The 16,755-nt window shown below is 40.2% G+C and overlaps 1 protein-coding gene across 1 annotated transcript in view; it reads left to right on the forward strand.

Moving 5' to 3' along the window:
• LOC130037726 (ubiquitin-conjugating enzyme E2 E2) overlaps positions 1 to 16,755 on the forward strand; it is a 363,445-nt gene that overhangs the window by 284,319 nt on the left and 62,371 nt on the right. Inside the window, exon 4 of the mRNA XM_056129644.1 lies at positions 9,165 to 9,297. Within this exon, the coding sequence (XP_055985619.1) occupies positions 9,165 to 9,297 (133 nt within the window). The remainder of the gene's footprint in view (positions 1 to 9,164; positions 9,298 to 16,755) is intronic.

Below are 16,755 nucleotides of genomic sequence, written 5' to 3' on the forward strand. Positions count from 1 at the left end.
GAAGGAGGGAGGGAAGGAGGGAAGAGGAGAGGGAGAGGAGAGTAGTGCCTGCCATAGAAGCAGTCTGGTGGGGTGAGGGTGGGAGTGATTAGAGGGAAACTGGGGACACTGGTGCTGGTAAATGTACACTGGTGGTGGGATGGGTGTTGGAACACTGTATGGCTGAAACCTAATCATGAGTGGCTTTGTAAGGTTCTTTCTCACAGTGATTCAATTTTTTTTTTTTTTTTGCTTTTTGGGTCACACCCAGTGATTCAATTTTTTTTTTTTGCTTTTTGGGTCACACCCAGTGATGCGCAGGGGTTACTCCTGGCTCTGCGCTCAGGAATTACCCCTGGCGGTGCTCAGGGGACCATATGGGATGCTGGGAATCGAACCCAGGTTGGCCGCGTGCAAGGCAAAGCCTTACCCGCTGTGCTATTGCTCTAGCCCCAGTGATTCAATTTTTAAAAAATATTTTTTTAAAAAATGGAAGGCTTGCTTAAGGAAAGGGGAAGGCTTGGGGGGGGGGGGGGGGGGAAGCTTGGTAGCTAAAGTTGAAATGACTGTTGACCAAACCTCTGAGCCTAGTACTGGCAACATGACCAGGATGAAAAGATAAGAGAAAACCCAGATGTTAATCTTGATCTCTGATCCTCCTGTCTGAAACAGAGTTATTTATCATAATGATAACCACGCAGCTTTTTCTTTTGAGTCTTCGTCTCTACATTGGTAGCATATGTGACATAATAAAAGTGTTTCCTTGGTTTTTGGAGAGTTTTCTTTTGAAAATGTGGTCTTAGCAGCACAATTCACTTTATCAACCCTTAATTTTGTTAGTTTTGGAATGAAAAGAAGTGGTGATCTGTGAATAAGGAAACTTTTTTCTCAGATTATTTCTTCATTTTGCTTCACAAATGAAGCAAAGAATCACTGCTGAAGTGTATCATTTTTCCTAAAATAGGATATGCTGAAAAAGGATAAAGTACAAAATTAAGAACAACTTGAGTATCTTTTTACTGGGCCTCTTTCAGCTAAGTATTAAATTCTATAATTTCATATTTTAAGTAATTCTGATTGATTTCATGTCTGATTATCAAACTCTGTGACATCCAGTTCAGTTCTAAGGTATGCTTCTATATGGAAGGTTGAACTAGATGTCCAGAATCTTTATTATTGTAACCTTATTTCCAGCAATCTACTTATATAAAATAAGATTTCTTTTAATTTTTCTGAACTTTATTTTATAAAAGTGAATATGTTCTATAAAATGTGACATAAGCTGGGAAGATAGCTCAAGCGTTGGAGAGACATCACAAAAAAAGGAAAACGGTATATCTATTATCCCTGATGAACCTGTATTGGTGCAGAGATTCCCAATAAAATATTAGCTAGCTGAATCCAACAATATGTCAAAAGATTTTACTCCATAAATAAGAGTCATTCAAGGAATGCAAGGATGGTCTAACATGCTCAGATCGATCGGTGTAATACACTGTATCAATATAAGAAAAAGTAAAAATCAAATGATCATAAGAGTAGATGCAGAGAAAGCACTTGACAGGATCCAACACCCATTTATAATTTTAAAAGCTCGATAAAATGGGGCTGAAGGAACTTTCAGTTAAGACTGGCCATTTACCACATGCTCACACCAAACATCATACTCAGTGGTGGAAAAAAGAAATAGGTGGTCAGAGCATCCAATCAGGAAAAGAAGTTAAACTCTCACTGTATGAAAATTATATAATACTAGACTTAGGAAATCCAAAATTCCCTCAAAAATGTTTCTGGAAACAGCAAACTTACGCAGTAAAATGGCAGCCTACAAAATAAGTGCACAGAAATCCATGGCCTTTCTATATGCAAATAATGAGATAAAAGAAAGGATAAAATGTTTTAATGTAACTTGATACAATTCTAGAGTTGAAATTTATTTGATAAATTATTATATATCATCATGGGGTTTGTTAAGACCTTGTCTGAGGACTTACTAAGCTGAGCCTTCTGAGTTATTGTTTTTATTTGTTACTTTAGTTGACTTCTTTGCTACTTTTCCATCTAATTTGGTGTACTCCTCCTAGAATTTCAGTATTGAGGAAGTAGGAGTGACACATGGCAGTGATGCAGATTCTCAAGTCCAGACTTGAGAATCTATGGTCTGGGCCAATGAGTTGACATAGAAGCAAATATGGGAGCTGGGCATGGCTGCCAGAGCTTCTGAGAAGACATCAGAGTTCTCAGCAAGAACACTGGGGTACCTGAAATTTTTTGCATCTCTGCAGAATGAAGCAGTGGAGTTGAAACCTTGGTGTGGCTGCAGTAATAGGGTATGGGTACTCGGCCTGCCTACCTCCAAAGGACATCTCAGAACTTTCAGCTGGTGCTTCCATGAATTTTAGCTGCTTGACTTGCATCTCCTCAGAGATTTAGGTGGAAATCAATAGAGGATCCATGGGTGAATCAACAAGCTGGTGGTTCACATCAAAAAGAATAAGAATAGCCAGTGCTGGCAAAGATGTGGGGAGAAAGGGACTCTCTTTTATTTTTGGTGGGAGTTCCAACTGGTCCAACCTTTTTAGAAAACAGTATGAGCATTCCTTAAAAAACTAAAAATTGAGCTTCCATATGACCTCGCAATTCCACTTCTGGAAATATATCCTGAGGGTACAAAAAAGCACACTAGAAATGATATCTGCACCTGTATGTTAATCACAATAGCCAGAATCTGGAAATAACCTGAGTGCCCAAGAACAGATGACTGGTTAAAGAAACTTTGGTACATCTACACAATGGAGTACTATGCAGATGTTAGGAAAGATAAAGTCATAAAATTTTCTTATAAGTGGATAAATATGGAGAGTATTGTGCTAAGTGAAATGAGTCCAAAAGAGAAGGACAGACATAGAAGGACTGCACTCATTTGTGGAATATAAAATAACATAAGACTGACACCCAAGGACAATAGAGACAGGGCCAGGAATATTGTTCCATGGTTGGTAACCTGCCTCATGAGAGAAGGCAGCAGGAATAGAGAAGGAATCACTAAGTCAGTGATGGTTGGAGGGTTAGTTCAGGATGGGAGATGTGTGCTGAAAGTAGATAAAGAACCAAACATGATAGCCTTTCAGTATCTGTATTGCAAACCATAATGCCCAAACGTAGAGAGAGCATATGGGGGAAATTGTCTGCCATAGAGACAGGGGGAGGGGCAGGATGGGGCCCCAAGAGATATTGGGGACATTGGTGGTGGAAAATGTGCACTGGTGGAGGGATGGGTGTTCGATCATTGTATGACTGAAACTCAAAAATGAAAACTTTGTAACTATCTCATGGTGATTCAATAAAAAATAAATGAATAAAAACGTGGTGGTTATGGGAGGTGGGTGTATCTGCCACAACCTCCGGAAGTACTAGGTGAGGAGTGGGAGAGGAAAAACAAATTTTCTTAAACACCATTCATAACTGTACCTCAGAAAACCAAATATCTGGAATCAGCTTAACAAAAGAGAAGCAAGATTTTATAAAAGAAATGAAAGAGTACAAGAGGAAATGTAAAATTCCTCTGTTCATGAATTGGAAGGATTTGTATCACTTATCTTCCCTTTGATCATCGATTTGCTTGAGCAGGTGCCAGTAACGTCTCCATTCATCCCTGTCACATGCTAGTATAGCCCAATGGCGTCTGCTCACTCCACAAACACCCAGAGCCTCAAACTGTTCAGGGTTTTGACAAAGAAATTCAACCATCTCATAAGTGGGTGGCCATGCATTCTTTTGACGTCCTGTGGAATCCAGTTGGTAATAGCTCTAGTCCTGCAGTCATTTCTAAATCGCATTACATGTCCGGCCCATCTGATTTTCAATGTCGTGGCAAATGAAACAGCGTCCCTGATTTTTGATCATCAGCAGAGGTCGGAACTCCGGATTCCTTCTCTCACTTGAGTGAAGCATGATACTCCAAGTGTAACTCTTTCAGATTCCTCTTTGGGAATAGCATTCTCATCCTGTTTTCGTAGGGCCCAGGTCTCTGAGGCATATGTAAATGCAGGAAGAACAGTGGAGTCAAAAAGATGTGCCCAGAGCTGGAATTTCTTCGTCCTCTTAACCACTTCTTTGATGCTCTTGAAGTGTTCCACGCTACTCTCTTCCTCCTATGCAGTTCAGGTGCTAGGTTGTTTGTCATTTTGAGTTCTCGACCTCGGTACACATAACTGCATTCAGAGATGTTCATTCCGTTGAGGGCAAATGGAACGTCAGAAACTAGTCCATTTCTCTTAAACATTGTCTTCATGAGATTCAGGTGCAGTCCAACCTTTCTACACTCACAGTCGAAGTCAGCCAGCATTCTGATATTTGGTGTTATTTTAGAACGATGTCATCAACGAAGGAGAAGTAGTGTATTTGCCGACTGTCTATCTTCACTCCCATTCCTTCCCATTCCAGCATGATATTCTTGAGGGTGGCACTGAAGTGTTTCGGTGAAATGGTATCACTCTGTCAAACCCCTCTCTTTATGTTGATGGTCATTTCCTTGTAGAATGGTGAGATCCTGGTGGTGAATCCAAATACAGCTCACAGAGGATCCTGATGTACTGAGTTTGAATGCCCTGTTTGGCTAGGGCTTCGATGACTGCTTCAGTCCCAACAGAATCAAAGGCCTTCTTTAAATCAATGAACGTTAGACAGGGCAGCATCTTGAACTCTCGGGAAACCTCAGTGAGCTTGGTCACCATGTGGATATGGATGGTCGTGCTGAATCCAAAAAGGACACTTTATCCAAAAAGGATTCAGCATGATTTTGGATTGGAAGGATTGGTATTGTCAAAATGATAATCCTGAGTCCTGAATAATAGTACAGCAGGAAGGGTGTTTGCCTTGCACATGGCCAACCCGGGTTTGAGACCCGAGATCCCAAATGGTCCCCTAAGCATCGCCAGGAGTAATTCCTGAGTGCAGAGCCAGGAGTCACCCCTGAGCATAGCCACTTAAACAGAAGGAAGGGAGAGAGAGAGGGAGGGATGGAAAGAGGGAGGGAGGGTACAAATTCAGTGCAATCTCTATTAAAATGCCATGACATTTTCTTTTAAGTCATAGAGCAAATGCTGTTAATGTTTATGTCTAATTTTAACACCACCCCACCCCTGCCAAGTTGCAGTTCTGTGAGAAAAGTAGATGGGATGCTTTTCTTTTCCAAACTTCAAATTATACTGTAAAGCTGCAGTAAGCAAGACAGCGTGTTACTGGGATAAGGAAAGACTCTTAAATCAGTGGGAAAGAATTAAGAGTCCAAAATAGATCCTAGGTTACCTGGACAGTTAATCTTTGATAAAGGAGAAAAAAATATGAAGTGGAACAATGAAAGCCTCAGTAAATGGTGTGGGATAACTGGCCAGTCACTTGTAAATAAAAATAAACTGAAATCCCTATCTAACACCATCCACAAAAGTCAAATCAAATAGATTAAAAACCTTGATGTCATACCTAAATTCATAGATTATATTGAAAAACTAGGTAGAATACCTAATGACATTAGATCTAGTGATGCCTTCAATGATTCAATGCCATTGGCCAACCAAATGGAAGCAAGTGGAGCCACATCAAACTAAAGAGCTTCTGCACCACAAAGGAAACACTAACAGAATGAAAAGACAACTAACAAACTGGGAGAGTATATTTACCCACCACTCATGTTTAAAGGGTTGATATTTAAGATATGTAAAATGTTTCTTACAAATTAACACTTTGTAAGAAAAAGCAACCAAACCCATCATGGGGAAGAGGGCCGGGGCGGGGGGAGGACGTAGCAGAGGTGGATGTGAAGCCAAACTTTGCTCAAAGAAGATATACAGATAGTAAAATAGTTTATTCAAAATTCTGTGCAGTACTTTATCATCAGGGAATTGCAGAACAACAGAACATCAGAACAACAATGAGATACCATTTCACACAGGTGAAACTAGAATCTGTCACAAAGAACAACATATCCAGTGTTGGCAGGGTAAGCGGAGAGACTAGTGGAAATACTCATTCATTGCTGTGACAGATGTCCATTGGTCCAAACTTTTTTGGGAAACTATATGGACACTTCTCAAAAGCACTAGAAATTTGAACCCAGCAATTCCAGTTCTTGGAATCTATCCCACAGACATAAGAACTATTCAGGAAAGACAGTTGCATGCCTGTGCTCATTGCAGCACTATTCACAATAGCCAAATTTGGAAACTACCCAACTGTCTAAGAGTAGATGACTGGATATAGAAAATATGATGCATACACACAATGGAATACTATACAACTTAAGAATAGAAGTCATGCAATTTGCTGCTATGAAGATATGTCTAGAGAGTATCATGCTTAATGAAGTTAGGAGAGGACAAAGAATGATCTCATGTGCAAAATATAAAGAACAACAAATACCCAAAGATAACAGAAACTGAGACTAGTACCAAAAGATAACTGAAATTAAGAAAAGATCTTCAGTAGAAAGCCTGCCACAGGTGGGGGCATTGTGGAGGGAAGGCCCACTGGCAGTGGAGGGGAGGGAAGCAGATATAGCTTGGGTGTGTGCTACTGGGATATTTTCTTCACAAAGCCCTGCTATTAATAGCTTTGTGAACCACAGAGTGCCCAAAATAAAATTAAAATAATAATAATTTATTTTATCATTCTTGGAAGATCATCTTAAAATTTCTCAAATGCCCCAGACACTTTATATTTGGGAAATATGTCTTTGCTCATTGTTTAATAACTATATACCCTTCTTTGTAATTTTAAACTAAATTTCTTCATCTACCTTGAAGTAATGTGAGTATAAACCTGTAATTTATTTTTAAACTCTTCCTTCTGATAAACTTATCTATTCATTTTGGGTCTAATTATAGCTCAGAGCATAACCATATGAATTATTCATGTCTGACTGAGCCTGTCTAACAACATGAAGCTGTTGTTATTGCCCAAGCTTTCTTGTTATCTGGCCTGAATACATTTCTGTCTGTACTTCACAGATAACTTTAAGAGAGGAATATTTATGGGCAGAAATATTGTTTTTTGATTACCTTACCACTCCTTAGTGTGTTGCAACACTTTTCAATAAGTTAATTTGATTTTATTTGTATTTCATCTGTTTTTAATAAGAAAAATCAAGCTCTAGAGATAAAATTTAACTGGTCTTTATTCATGTCTGCGAACCTGTTTCCTCCGCTGTCTCACCCCCACCCCTTCTCTTCCTTTTTTCTTGCTCAAGTGCACACATTAACTTTCATGTAACTTTTCGGTTCATTTCTTAAAAGATTTTGGGGATGAAATGTATTCATAAGCAGTATTAAATATTTTATGCGTCTAATGTAAACAATACTGTCTCAACAATATGTGGTGCAACTTACTGTTCTTATATAGAATTTTGATATATTCTTTTTTAGCATCCCTTTTCTTAATTTAAAATTTTTATATATTAGAATGTAACTAACACATACGTTAGAAACCTACTAATGAAATAGACTTATTAATTTATCATGATACTAAGAAATAGGGCATCACTAGGAGTATTAAAAGCCCTTTGTGCTACTCCATTCTCTGCTTTGACCCAGGAAAATCCTCTTTGGATCTGTATTCAAATTAGTTCTCCTGCTTACCAGTTACATAAATATATCTCAACAACAGATTTTCTGTTTGCTAGATAAATTTTGTTTTGTCTATTTGGGCCATACCCAGCTGGGTTTAGGGTTTACTCCTGGCTCTGTGCTCAGGAGTTACTCCTAATGGTGTTTAGGGATCCATATGGGATGCCAGGGATTGAACCCAGGTTGGTTGCATGCAAGGCATGTATCTTGTCCACTATACTATCTCTCAAGTGTTACATTTAACTTTGTAGAAATATATCACACTACATATATTCCTTTTAGACTTGTGGGGGATTTTTTATATTTTTTGTGATTTTTTTAAGATACATCCATAGTAATCCAGACATTTTTATTGTTATATGGTAGTTATTTGAGTTATCCACTGTTACTGGAAATATGTTATCTTCAGTTGTACATTCTGTTTTTAAAGAATGCTATTTTAAAGGCCAGAGAGATAGTAAGTTCTGAGCCCTTGTAGATGTGGCCCTAAATAAATAAATAATGCTATTGTACATAATACTTATATGTTCACTTTTATTTGAGACTGGAAACTAAAATATTTGTGTAATCCTTTATGTTAAAATATTCTTTTGATTGGGCTGGAAAGATAGCAATGTGGGTAAGGCTCCATACTGCTGAAACAGATAACTGTCCTACCAGCAGCAAATAAGGGTTCCATTTTTACTGCGTCCTCACAAACTCTGATTGTTCCCAGTTGTTTTTATATATTCTATTCTCACTGGTGTGGGATAATATCTCATCATTTTCATTTGCATGTCCCTGATAGTAGTGACTATGAACACTTTCATATGCCTACGGCCATCTATATGTCTCCTTCAGGAAAGTATCTGTTCATTTCTTCTCCCCCATTTTTTAAGAGTGACTGGTTTGGTTGTTACTGAGTTTTGTGAATGCTTTATTTATCTTGGCTGTTTTAAGCCCTATATCTGATGTTTGCTATGCAAATATGTCCTTCTATTCAGTATGGTGACTTTTTACTTAAGCCAGAGCTTTCTTTTGCCTTGAAAAGACTTCCTTAATTTGATGGATTTTCATTTGTTTATTTTTTGTTCAGTTACCTTTGCCAAAGGAATCAAGTCATTTAAGATACCTCTGAAAGCTGTATTTAAGAGAGTTTGGCTTATGTTTTCCTCATGTATTTTATAGAGCCTTGTATAATCTTGAGTTTTTTTAATCCTCTTTGAATTGATTTGTGATTTATGTGAAATAAGGATTCCTTACTTCTTTTCTTCCTTCCCTTCCCCCCCGACCCTGTGACTTTATCACTCTTTTCAGGATCTCACAAATCATTTCATGTTTTATAAGCATTTGTGCATCTAATCCACAGGCTAAGGGTTGTGGATGGGAAAAGAGAAGCTCTCAATTCTGTTTATTAAGTTAAGCTAACATGTTTAAAATATTGATGATAAATCTGTCAATATATAGAATTGACTTATTTTCTTGTGTTTTTATAAAATTATTCAATTTATTGTTACAAAAATAGATTTTTTAATCACAGCTTTATGAAATCTGATCACATTTAATTTATATGTTTTGTTTCAGTGCTGGACCTAAAGGAGACAACATTTATGAATGGAGATCAACTATATTGGGACCCCCAGGATCTGTCTATGAAGGAGGGGTTTTCTTTCTTGACATTACTTTTTCACCAGACTATCCATTTAAACCTCCTAAGGTCAGTATGAGACCCATTTTTAGAATGATGTTATATATATACACATATAGGAATGCATGTTTGTTCAGTTATTTTAATTTCTAAGGACTGAGAGTGTTAAAAAGAGAATAGAATATGATAATTATAGGTTATCCCCTATTCCTTGCCCTTTAATTGTGTGTCATAGCTTTTTCTTATACTTTCACACTGCCTCCTTCCTGTGGTATATGTTTTGATGTGAACTAGAATAGCATGTTTGGGGTGGAAGTAGGGGAGGGAAGTTGGGCCATTGCCAGTGTACAGTCAGAAAGCCAGTCATTGCCTAAAGCAGATGCAACACTTAGGGCACAGGGAGTACCACCAAAACAGGGCTTATGGTCCCAGCTCTGAAGCACTGAGTTTTGGCCCCTCCATGTTTACTTGCGCGTATGACGTACATACACACTAGACTAGGAAATGTGACTTGTAAGAGATAAAAACCGTGTCAAGAAACTCAGTAAAAAAGTCTTATGTAACAATCCATTAATATAAACCAAGTTCCTGGAAGAGAACAATGCAGAGTCTCCTGCCCTGCACCTGGCTGTCCTCACCGGGGGCCCATTGGAGGGGGGTGGGTTGAGTTTCCCTCTCCACCCCAAGCAGAGCCCCCAACAGCTGAAGACCTCCAGAACCCAAACACAACCATGCTGAGATCACTCTCCACCCACATGAAGGAACTGGCAGAGGAACCCAGGTGTGAAGGACCTGGGGCTGAGATCTCCAAGCCTACTCAGTTTGGGACTGGGCCTTCTCTACCCAGATCCCCCATCTTCCAGTACTAGACAGTTACATCCATCAACTGCCATATAACCCCATCAATGGCCAAGATCCAGAAACTATAAAACCAAGTTCCTGGAAGAGCGCAGCCACAAATGCAGCCATGCAACCTCTTGTTGTCTAGTTCTCGCTCTCAGAGAACCCAGCAGGCAACTAAGAGTATCTTTCTCGCATATATGTGTGACTGAGAACACCTGTAAAGATGATCGAAGGCTGCCCCAAAAGCGTCCATCCTTCTCGGAGAGCCCGGCAAGCTACTGAGAGTATCCCACCTGCATGGCAGAGCCTGGCAAGCTACCCGTGGTGTACTCAATATGCCAAAAACAGTAAAAATGATGATCCTCATTCCCCTAACCCTGAAAAGAGCCCCAATATGCCATCGGGCTACACTAGCACGTGACAGGGATGAATGGAGATGTTACTGGTGCCTGCTCGAGCAAATCAATGAACAACGGGGTGATTGTGATAGTGATAGTGATAGCACTGTCCACTGTCCACTCATTGTTCATCAATTTTGCTCCAGCGGGCCCAGTAATGTCTCCATCATGAGACTTGTTACTGTGTTTGGCATATTGAATACGTCACAGGTAGCTTGCCAGGCTTTGTCGTGCGGGCGAGATACTCTCCGTAGCTTGCCGGCCTCTCCGAGAGGGGCAGAGGAATAGAACCCGGCTCGGCCGGACCGGCTGCACTCAAGGCAAGCGCCCTACTGCTGTGATAGTGGTAATGATAAATGGTTGAAAAGACCATATGAAAAGAAAGTATACAACTACAGTGAAGTCAAACATGAGAGGATATTTTGCTTAATTATAAGCCAAGATGACATACTTTAAGAATCCTTCACCTTCCTTTCTACTGCTTATAACTCAGTTGTCTAATGAGTTGAAAATTGTTCTAAACTTTGGAAAATAAAAGACCCTGAGGACTCTGAGGATACTGGCTGTGGCCCAAAAGCATTCATAATCTGTCTCCCTGAAAAAATAGAAAGAAATGAACACAATTACCCCTGTAAGAATGGCCTGTATACCCCTATGTCTTTTTTTTAATAATATAGGAGCATATTTATTCAGCCATTGATTAAGGTGAATGAATTGGGCATGAACTCCACATTACTTTTTTTTAATTTTTTAATTTTATAAGTTAGTTCACAATGTTTGATTACATTCAATATTCAAACACCAATCCCATCACCGTAACACCTTCCCACCACCAAATTTGGGATGTTCCATCCCAAACCCCAATTCCTGTCCCAAAACACAACTGAAATAATATATTTCATACTGTCTGTTAGTGGGTCCACTCGAGCAAATCGATGAAAAACGGGAGGACAGTGCTGAGAACTGTTATGAAGAACTGCTGAATATGCTTACAAAAAAGTGTTCATATAGGAAACAGTGTGAAGATTGTTCTATTTTGGCAAGAGCCATTAAGTCATTCTATAGGATATCACTAACATGTTGTTAAAGTTTGGGTGATGTGAGCTTTGGTATATATAAAGGTAAAAAGGTAAAGGCCCTCCCGTCGTTCGTCGATTTGCTCGAGCGGCCCAGTAACGCCTCTATTGGAGACTTTGTTGTTACTGTGTTTGGCATATCGAATACGTCACGGGTAGCTTGCCAGCCTCTCCGTGCAGGCGAGATACTCTCGGTAGCTTGCCGGGCTCTCCAAGAGGGACGGAGCGATAGCACAGTGGTAGGGCGTTTGCCTTGCATGCATGCCTTGCATGCAGCCAACATAGCCGACCCGAGTTCGATTCCTCCGCCCATCTCGGAGAGCCCGGCAAGCTACCGAGAGTATCTCGCCTGCACGGCAGAGCCTGGCAAGCTCCCCATGACGTATTCGATATGCCAAACACAGTAACAACAAAGTCTCCAATGGAGACGCTACTGGGCCCACTCAAGCAAATCGATGATCAACGGGAGGGCCTTTACTTTACTTTACTTGGTATATATATCTGAAAATATGTATATATGCATATATATTTTTTTCCTTCTATGATTTGTTGCCTGCTATCTGAACGCCATCAAATGTGGTGTGGTAATTATGGAGAATGGGTAGGAAGTATTTTATGATGTGTTGCGTGGCCACTTTTGTGGCTGCACGGTCCAGGAATATGTTTACTCATATGTGAGTTTCGGCCAGAGTGCATGGGGAGTGGCCTTGAGCATGGCAGCGGTTGGGTTATGGAGGTTTTTGGCTGCCCAAGTTGGGTCCCTTGGGGTGGGGAGGGTTCTCACCCGCCCCCCTCTGGGGTGCCCTGTGTGATACAGCCTGGCATGGAGTCCAGTGACATGGTTATGGGGGCTTCATGTTATCCTCCCGTTCGGGAGAAGCAGTCATGTGATCTGGATGGTGGCCAATGACAAGATTATCTGGTGCCAGCAGGAGGTGGCTTATGAGCGTGACCCCTGGGTCACCGGAGACTAGGGAAAGCGGGCAGAGGATATCCGCTCCTGGTCCCATTGAGCCCAGAGTTCAAGGTCACAAAGTTCTGCATTGCGTGGGTTCCATGGGATTTCACTCATGGCATGAGGCTTGGCCTGAGCATATGGAAAGCGGCCTGGAGCATGGTAGCTGTTGGGTAATAGAGGTTGGCTGCCGGGGCTGGGTCCCTTGGAGTGAGGAGGGCTCTCACCCGCCCCCTTCTGGGGCGCCCCGAGTGAAAGCAGCCTGGCTTGGAGTCCGGTAGCATGGTTATGGTATGCCCCTATGTTTCTACCAGCGTTACTCAAAGTAGTCAAGGAATAGAAACTACTAGAATGCATATCCACAGAGGAATGGATAATGAAATGTGGTGTATATATAATGAATGGAGTACTACTATTAAAAAGATAACATCTTGCCTTTGTAGCAATGTAGATGAATCTTGAAGTGATTGCCTCTGAAAGTCAAATAATGGAATGCTTCCTCTCCTCTGGAATATAGATAAATAAATGAACTAACAAATTACACAAGAGTAAACTCCTAGATTCTGCAAATAATATGTTTACCAAAGGAGGAGGGGAAGAGAAAATAGAAGATGGTGGTGATCAGAATGTCATTGGAACCTTGATAATGGGTGCAGGGAGGCCTATACACATAGAGAAGTGGAATGCCACACTCTTGAAATTTATATAGTATTTTATACCCCTTGGTAAAGCAATAAAATTTCAATTTAAATATAAGTTAAAATGCTGTTTCTGGGTGTTTGAAGGATTCTTATATTGATAGTAAATACTAATTGCTGAATTTGCTAACTCCAAAGAAATTATTTCACAGGTCATTTCTAAATTTATCTAATTTCAAAACAGCCTTCTATCTTCAATTTTGTGAATGAGATTTAATAATATTTCCATCTCATGAATTAATAATTTTTCTTTTCAGTCTATTCTACTTTTTGTTACTAGTATTCTTTTGGGGATTCAGAATTTTGTGGTGCCTAGGATCAGATCTAAGTCTCCTGTGTACAGAACATGCAGTCAGCCCATTGAACTCAGCCCTACTTGATAAAATCTTTTTCAGTTATCACGCTTTATTTTAATGTTGCATGAAATTTCACAATGATTGTTATGGCTAAAAATAACTGCCTATCCAAGAGGTATTTGTATATTTACAAAATTATTTGTAGACCCTGCAGTTTAGGCAGACAAGCCACAGGCAGCCAACAAGACATGTATGTCCCTTCACATGTCAGGGCCAAACAACATGATTTTGCAAGCCTTATATTGCCCACAGGCCAGAAATTCCTCTCCCATGTCCCGTACCTATGCCCATATTCTAATAGAGTCAGCACGTAACCAACTCCTCTGATAGCAACTTACATGTCTGTTAGATTCTTGCCATAGAGGTGAGGTTTTTGTAATGCTTTTATTATAGCATGGTGACTTTCCAAGTTGTTCATAATAGAGTTGTTTTAGCTATTAAATATTCCAACACCAGACCTACCACCAGTATGCCCTATCCTCCACCAATGTTTTTTTCCCATATACCATCCAGTAGGCACAAACAAATTTACTTCATATTGTTTGTTACTACACAAAGGCAAGTGGAATTATCAAAACACAGATCAATCATAGTCAATTTGAGATAACTTTTATCTCATAGTACTTTTATTGTATTGTGAGATACAATACTATATTGTGTAAAGATTTACTGAACTGGTTGGTGCTAGTTGAGCCTTTCATGTTAATTGCTTTGCTCATTGAGCTTAGTGGTCTACACAACTTTCTATCAGGTTTGATGTGCTCCTACTGGGCTGACAGACTGAGATTTGAAGCATTTTGCACATGCAGTCATGTGGTCCAGGAGTTATGGAGCTGAAACCATTTGGTATCTTGGCAGTTTGATGAGGTTCAGTTGTGGAGCTGGGTAATTTCTGTGTCAGAGGGTGTTGGGTATGGCTTCTGGCTGCTGTGCCTTAGGCAGAAAGGGGTATATGTCCACCCTCATTCATGGAAGGCCCCAGAGTTTTCAGCCCAGTAGGAGCTTCCCAGGACTACCTGGGAAGATTTGGTGGCATCATATTCTTTCAGGGGCTGGAGTGATAGCACAGCAGTAGGGCGTTTGCCTTGTGCGCAGCCAGCCCGGCCGAGCCAGGTTCGATTCCTCTGCCCCTCTTGGAAAGCCCTGCAAGCTACCGAGAGTATCTCGCCCGCGTGGCAAAGCCTGGCAAGCTACCTGCGACATATTCAATATGCCAAACACAGTAACAACAAGTCTTAAAAAAACGGAAACGTTACTGGGCCCGCTCGAGCAAATCGATGAACAATGGGAGGACAGTGACATGTATATTCTTTCAGAGATTAGTTGTGGAGTTGGGTGGATTCTCTGCTAGAAGGATGGCCGGCATGGGCAGGGGCTGCAGGTTTTTCTGGTAGGGAGATGGTGAGAGGTGGGGTTTTGAAGTTATTTTGTTGTGCTCCTTCGTATTCCAGTATTCTTTGAAATAGGACCTTACTTCAGTTGGGAGTTAGGGTTTGTTTTTCTTACTGTCAACATAACTGGGAGAAATGAATAGACCTACAGTCCTTTAAAAAAGGGTATTCTTCTGCAGGGAGTTTAACTGAGCAAAACTCAAGGCTAGAGTGAAGCATTTAGCTATGAAATGAGCTTATGAAAAACCAGAAGCTTTCTTCCATCCTGACCAGAGAAAGATGGCAACTTTCTTATCAGAGAGTAATGACTTTTCCAAAGAAAAGTTCATAGATCTACATATTCCTTCACAGGTATTTTCTAAAGAGAGAAGAGTGGGTAACTTCAAGAAAAAGTTTTTTTTCATAATCATAGGCTTCAAAGAGTTGATATCTACTAGTACCAGAAAGCAGTGACAAATTGGAAACTCTCAGAGTAGTGCACTGAGTCAGAAAGTTCAGATAAGTGATATTGAAGGAATAGTCCTTTGAATAATGAGACTTTCTGCATAACTAAGCCAGAAGCAAACTTCAAATTTGACATTTTCCTAGCCAATCTCAAAACATCCCTGATGGAACCAGATCAAGATATGGATCAGACATCTAGTATTGATTAAGTATATGTAGATTTTTTAACAAATCATTTTTTATCATCCACTTGGGAACATGAAAAAATGATATTCTATGTGGAAGGGAAAAAGTGTACTATTTTCTGTTTAAATGTGATACCACTTTATTTTTTTTTCCTTTTGGGTCACACTCAGCGATGCACAGGGGTTACTCCTGGCTCTGTGCTCAGGAATTACTCCTGGCAGTGCTTGAGGGACCATATGGGGTGCTGGGGATAGAACTCGGGTCAGCCGCATGCAAGGCAAATGCTCTACCTGCTGTACTATCGCTCCAGCCCCATAAATGTGATACCACTTTAAATAACTATGCAATGCTGTTGTTTAAATGTCCATGAAATAGGAAGATCTGAGTTAATATTTCAGACTACCAGCCAAATATCACCTCTTTTAGTAAATGATCACATGTCCTTAGTTTTTATTCCTTAAAGTTGGAACCAAGTTTCTTAACAATGGAGTATCCTCTTAGAAATTGCTCAGATAGGTCCAAGAAAAAATCAAGCATAGAGAAGGAAATACTCATAGTTCTCAGCTGGCTCAGGTTGGAGCCAAAGTGTACAACCCAGTGATTCTATTCCTGGGCATCTGCCCCAAGAATGCAAAAACATTTGTTCAGAAGGATAGTATACACACCTGTGTTTATCTCTGTGTTGCTTATAATAGCCAAGCTCTGAAACAACCCAAGTGCCTAACAACAACAGATGAAGGAACGAAGAAATTTTATTTAAATATTGTGTTTATATACACAATGGAATACCACTCAACTATGAGAAGAGATGAAATTCTGTAGTTTGCTGTAACTTGTATGGAATTAGAGGGTGACAGGCCAAATTACATGAATCAAGGTGAAAAAAATTCCAGGTGATCTTGCTTATTTTGGAGTATAGCACTGCACTGTAGCACTCTCCTCCCATTGTTCATTGATTTACTCAAGCAGGCACCAGTAACATCACCATTGGGAGACTTGTTAACTGTTTTGGGCATATAGAATACGCCATGGGGAGCCTGTCAGGCTCTGCCGTGTGGGCAGGATACTCTTGGTAGCTTGCTGGGCTCTCCAAGAGGGACGGAGGAATAGAACTCAGTTGGCCACATGCAAGGCAAATGCCCTACCCACTGTGCTATTGCTCCAGCCCTTTGTAGTATAA

Source organism: Sorex fumeus, unplaced genomic scaffold, assembly GCF_029834395.1.
Source record: "Sorex fumeus unplaced genomic scaffold, SorFum_2.1 ptg000072l, whole genome shotgun sequence".
Lineage (NCBI taxonomy): Eukaryota > Metazoa > Chordata > Mammalia > Eulipotyphla > Soricidae > Sorex > Sorex fumeus.